The sequence below is a fragment of the Amborella trichopoda genome, chromosome 4, assembly GCF_054954075.1.
Source record: "Amborella trichopoda isolate Santa Cruz 75 chromosome 4, AtrichopodaSantaCruz75HAP2 v2.0, whole genome shotgun sequence".
In the NCBI taxonomy this organism is placed as follows: domain Eukaryota; kingdom Viridiplantae; phylum Streptophyta; class Magnoliopsida; order Amborellales; family Amborellaceae; genus Amborella; species Amborella trichopoda.
In genome coordinates, this window is record NC_142339.1 from 38,425,010 (window position 1) to 38,431,009 (window position 6,000).

Genomic DNA, 6,000 nt, shown 5'->3' on the forward strand with positions numbered 1-6,000 from the left:
GCAACAAGGTCCAAACATTTTTGGACTAGATTCACAAAAATATGTTCTTTCTCGCGAGCCAAACCTTTGATACTATAGCATGATCCCCACAAACATCTAGCAAAAATTTAGATTTTTGAGGATGGGCGGATGGTTAAAAAACAGTCATGAAATTTTTTTTCTCAAATATCAATAAAATAGATGTGATTTGTTGAACGAAATATGCTTCTTATAGACTAACCTCAATTATTTCTATGAATTATTGCTCTGTAAAAGTATAAAAAAAACTGATTCAAAAGCCCAAAAATTGAAAAAAAAGAAAGAAAGAAAAAAAACAAAAGAAAAAAAGAAAAAAAAGAAAAGACTGTAAGGAATAATTTATGAAATTCGGAAATTCCACTATATAGAAATGTTTGAAAATTTGGTGATTCAAATTGAAATTGTTCGACAAGGTGTAAAGTTATTGTATCAAAAGTTACTTCAAACATCGCTCTGAATTTGTTGTTAATTCGAACATCGAAAATTTGAAGTGAAGGATTTTTTGAAAAAATAAAAATTCTCAATATATTGAGAGTCCCAGTTATTTAAATTGGCAGATTATGTAACGTATTGATTTTGAATGAGAGAAACCTGTATTTTTTAAAATGTTTTTCCGAAGGCACTTCTGAAATTATTTTATAAAACAAAGGGCACAGTATTTTTTAAAAATCTAACTCGTGGACCCTAGCAGTACACACCTCCCCGGCAGCTTATTGTAAAAAGCTAAAAGGCAGGCCCCACCGACACGCATCTCACCTTTGGTAGAGCTACTACCATGTAGGCTCTGCCACCCACCTTGCCTCGCTCTACAAAGAATCGGTTGTCTTAAAACTGTCTTTCTCCATAAATAAGCGAATAATCAATTACCTCTCTCTACTAATAATTTTTTTATTAAATTTTTTATATAATTATTTTTTTAAAATCAAAATTAATAAATTAATAAAAATAAAATGAATCAAAGAAATTCATTTTATTATCATATTGCTTTTAAATTTTATTTTGACTAGAAAATAAATTTAATCGGTAATAAATACTCGACATGAAATAAATTTTTAGTCTTTATATATATTTTACATAATAGTGAAAAATTATAATACAGTTGTTGTCGCTATTTCTTTTAAAAATTTAAAACATTAGATTTTCATAATATTTTTTAAAATACTTTTAGACTCGCAATCCAGTGGATTTGCGATCCAAATTACCGATCCAGTGATTCGACACACTTTTTTTTTTCAACACAGGTAGTCAAGTAAGGGCTTTTCCTCTATTTCCAAAGTTAAGGTGGGTCAAATAGATGCACCTTCCCTTGACCCTTGCTTTGGCCTCAAGCCTCCGTCTCTCCTATAAATGCACCTTCACTTCAACTCCACCTCTCCTCTCTCATCAACCAGCCTCTGCTTCTTCTCTCTCCTCTTCTTATTTCATATCTCTCTCTCCTCTCTCTCTTCCATATTGTCCCTCTCTTCCATTTCCTCATATTCTCTCTCCTCTATCTTCCATATTTTCTCTCTCTTCCGTTTCCTCTTATTCTCTCTCCTCTTCTCTTCTCCCTTCTCTCTTCCATATTTTGTCTCCGTCCTCGCTCTTCCACATTTTTTCTATCTCCTCTCTCTTCCGTATTTCCACATTTGTCGTTGGCAGGTGTCTCTCTCTACCCTTTTGTATTTCTTATCTTGTTATTCTCTCTCTTCCCATTTCTGTGTTCCTTTCTCTCTCTCTCCACTTTTTTTTTCAAGATTCATCCGTCTCTTTTAGGGCCTCCTTTCCTGGTTTCGACGAGGATGAGCCCCGGAGTCGGAAGCAGAAATGAAGGGAGGGGCTGGCGCGGGGAATGGGTCCCAAGAACCAGAAACCCTAACCCAAGCCCTAGCCCTAGCCCTAGCTCTGAAACCAGAAACCCTGAATCAGTTTTAAATTTGATCAGCACGAGAGAGTACGCTGGTTCTGATCGATTCGGTTTTGGAAACTCAACAGGGTATCAGAGTTCTGATAGATTTGATGTGAGGAACTTGAGAAATCAGGTGAATCCTGATCGACTTGATGCCAGAAACTCGAGAAACTACCGGAATTCTGATCGTTTTGATTTGAGAATTTCAAGAGATCGCCCTAATTCTGATCGATCTGATACCAGAAACTCAAGGGATTACCAGAATCCAAACCAAGTTAATTCTGGGAGCCCTAGAATAGGTGATCAGACTGGTGGTGCTTCTGCTCCAGTGGTTTACTCTGGTGGTTCAGATTTAGGGTTTGAATCAAGACGTGTCCAATGTGATAGTTCCATTCGTGGTCAACAGAGAGGTGATTTTGCAAGAGAATGTGTGGAGAGGGGCGTACTTGGTGTTAATCCTTCTGGTTCTCATCCCAGAGTACATGGAAACAGCAGATTCAGGCAAAGCAGTGGAGGATTTTCAAAGGAGCTAGAGAGAGAAAGGCGCACAGCTCATGGAGGCAGGAAGGATGTAGAGAGACAAAGGCAGATAGAGAAAGGAAGATCACATGAACTGACCATCTCTCATGTCCCTCAACTGGTGCAAGAGATACAAGAGAAGCTCACCAAAGGTGCAATTGAATGCATGATATGCTTCGATGTGGTTGGAAGGTCAGCTTCAATCTGGTCTTGTGGTAGTTGCTTCTCTATCTTTCATCTCAACTGTGTGAAAAAGTGGGCAAAAGCTCCTACATCTGTTGATTTATCAGTCGAAACAACGCAAGGATCGAACTGGAGATGCCCTGGGTGCCAATCTGTTCAAATGGCCACGCCTGAAGAGCTAAGATACACTTGTTTTTGTGGTAAAAGGAGAGATCCACCTTCTGATTTCTACCTAACTCCTCACTCTTGTGGAGAACCATGTGGAAAAGCCCTTGATAAAATCCCAAACCCTCTATGTCCTCACCTCTGTGTTCTTCAATGTCACCCTGGACCTTGCCCTCCTTGTAAAGCCTTTGCTCCTCCTCAGCCATGCCCATGTGGAAAGACAACTCTAACAAGGAGGTGCTCTGATAGAAAGTCGGTGCCTTCGTGTGGGCAACCATGTGGTAAGCTTCTGGGGTGTGGGCGGCATTACTGTGAAGAAGCTTGCCATGTTGGGCCCTGCAATTCTTGTGAGTTTTTGCTTAATGCCTTGTGTTTTTGTGGAAAGAAGGAGCATGCTCTCCTTTGTGGAGAGATGGGGATTAAGGGTGAGTTGGGTTCTTTTTCGGGGATCTTTTCTTGTGGGGGTTTGTGTAGAAAGCTGCTTTCTTGTGGAAACCATCAGTGTGAGAAGAGTTGCCATCCAGGAGAGTGTGGGGAATGTGAATTGGTGCCATGGAAGATGAAGACTTGCCCTTGTGGAAAGACCCAATTGCTGAATACTCGAAAGAGTTGCTTGGATCCTATACTAACCTGCTCAAAAGCTTGTGAAAGGACATTGCCTTGTGGCCATCACTCTTGTGAGGCCTCATGCCATGAAGGGGCATGCCCACCTTGCCAAATACTGGTTACCCAAAAATGTCGGTGTGGGTCTTCATCTAGAACAGTTCCTTGCTACAAAACCATGATACCATCTGATCAAGATGGTTTCCTTTGCGACAAAAGTTGTGGGCATAAGAAGAATTGTGGTAGACACAGGTGCAATGAGAGGTGTTGCCCTCTCTCAAATCCAAAGGGTCGAGAAGAGCCTTATTCCTTCGATTGGGACCCCCATTTGTGCCAAATGATTTGTGGCAAAAAGCTTAGGTGTGGGCAACACACCTGTGGTATTCTATGTCATAGTGGCCATTGCCCACCTTGCCTTGAAACTATATTCACTGATCTCTCTTGTGCATGTGGAAAGACCTCCATATCCCCTCCGGTGCCCTGTGGTACCCTGCCACCCTCTTGCCAACACCCATGTTCAGTGCCCCAACCATGTGGCCACCCTGCCTCTCATAGTTGTCATTTTGGTGACTGCCCTCCATGCACTGTACCCATAGCAAAGGAATGTGTAGGGGGGCACCTGGTACTAAGAAACATACCATGTGGATCTCGTGATATTCGATGCAATAAGCTTTGTGGAAAGACTAGGCAATGTGGCATGCACGCTTGTGCAAGAACTTGTCATCCTTCCCCTTGCGATCCACCTCCTTCCGGTGATTCACTCTCTGGGGTTTCGGGTGATTTGTTCTCTAGGAGATCTTGTGGGCAAGTGTGTGGGGCTCCTAGGAGAGATTGCAGGCACACATGTGCTGCTGAGTGCCATCCTGGTCAGCTTTGCCCCGATCAAAGATGCAATTTTCAGGTGACCATCACTTGTAACTGTGGTAGAATTTCATCTTCTGTTCCTTGTAGTGCAGGTGGTAGTTCAGTTTATGTTGATACTGTCTATGAAGCCTCTGTAGCCGAAAAGTTGCCTGTTCCCCTTCAACCCATTGATAGTTCTACCAGCTCTGGTAGGGTACCTCTTGGGCAAAGGAAGTTCATTTGTGATGACGAATGTGCAAAATTAGAGAGAAAGAGGGTTTTGGCTGATGCTTTTGAGATATCAACAAATGTTGATGCACTTCATTTTGGTGAGAGTGCAGCCGTTTCAGAGTACCTTACAGATTTGATGAGGAGAGATCCGAAGTGGGTCATGGCCATAGAGGAGAGATGCAAGTATTTGGTGTTGGGTAAGGGCAAAGGGAGCCCAAATAGCATTAGAGTGCATGTTTTTTGTGCTGCCCCAAAGGAGAAAAGGGATGCAATTAGGCAAATCGCGGAGAGATGGAAACTTAGCATCCACGCTGCTGGATGGGAACCACGTCGATTCCTCGTGGTACATGTAACTCCAAAATCTAAGCCTCCAGCTCGGATTCTAGGTTTTAGAGGGGGATCTGTCCCTGCTGCAATAGGGCAACAAGCCCCACCCTTTGATTCATCAATAGACATGGACCCAAGGCTTGTGGTTGCGTTGTTTGATTTACCAAGGGATTCAGATGTAAGTGCTCTGATACTTAGGTTTGGTGGAGAATGCGAGCTTGTGTGGTTGAACGATAGGAATGCTTTAGCTGTTTTTGGTGAACCTGCAAGAGCAGCGACTGCTCTTAGGCGCCTAGACCACGGTTCAGCCTACATTGGAGCTGTGGTTTTGCAAAATGTTGGTTCTTTGAGTTTGAACGCTTGGGGGGTTCGGGACGGTGGAAACTTTGGGGTTAAGGCCAATGCTTGGAAGAAGGCTGTTCCAGAAACAGGGTGGTTGGAAGATTCATGGGGTGAGGAGTGGTCTAGTGGTGAAGCTTCTCAGCCTGGATGGAAAACTAAGGAGAAACCGATCATGGCCTCGAGGAATCCATGGAATGTGCTTGATAAGGAGGTTGGTAGTTCACAGAGGAGTAGCTTGGTTCCACAAATTTCTGAAAGTTCTCAGATTTCTGAGAGTAAGGCAGAGGCTTCTTTGAGTTTGAGTTTGAGTGGAGTGAGTCATACTGGGCAAAGTAATGGGGGGGAGCCTGAGGAGGTGGAGGACTGGGAGAAAGCTTATGAGTGAGGATGTGTTACATGTAATGGCCTGTGGGTCTCAAATTTTCCCGAAGTTGTGTTTCTTATCAGCATCCCTGTAATTTTGTCCTTCGAGGGGTTCTTTTTTCTATTTTTTTGTTGTTGCTGAAACTCAGAATATATACTCTTTTTTTCTTTTGGGGGAGGCTCATCTCAGCATACAAGCTATGTTAGCATGAACAGTCAATCTCTCTTCAATTAGAGGAGATGAAGGTACTACATTTGTATTGTGATCATATGATGTCAAAGCGTATTATACCAATTAAAAAAAAAAGGCATATTATGCCATGTAGATGGAAGGAAGATTTCAGTTCTCATTTTTTTAGAACCTGCTGCCTGCTGTTACTGCAAGTAATACTGCAAACCCAAGTCCCAAAAATGGATTATGTTTTTTATTTTTACTTTTAGTTTTAATCACTAACTTGTTCACTTGTGTCAAAATTTATTTCCACATTGCAGTCCATATGTTTTAAATACAACTGAGA

At 42.0% G+C, this 6,000-nt stretch overlaps 1 protein-coding gene across 1 annotated transcript; it reads left to right on the top strand.

The window, feature by feature from the left end:
• Positions 1–1,344: 1,344 nt before the first annotated feature.
• Positions 1,345–5,653, top strand: NFXL1 (NF-X-like 1). Its single transcript, XM_006828386.4, has one exon. The coding sequence runs from the start codon at positions 1,800–1,802 to the stop codon at positions 5,502–5,504; it is 3,705 nt and encodes a 1,234-aa protein (XP_006828449.1). The 5' UTR covers positions 1,345–1,799; the 3' UTR covers positions 5,505–5,653.
• Positions 5,654–6,000: the final 347 nt, after the last annotated feature.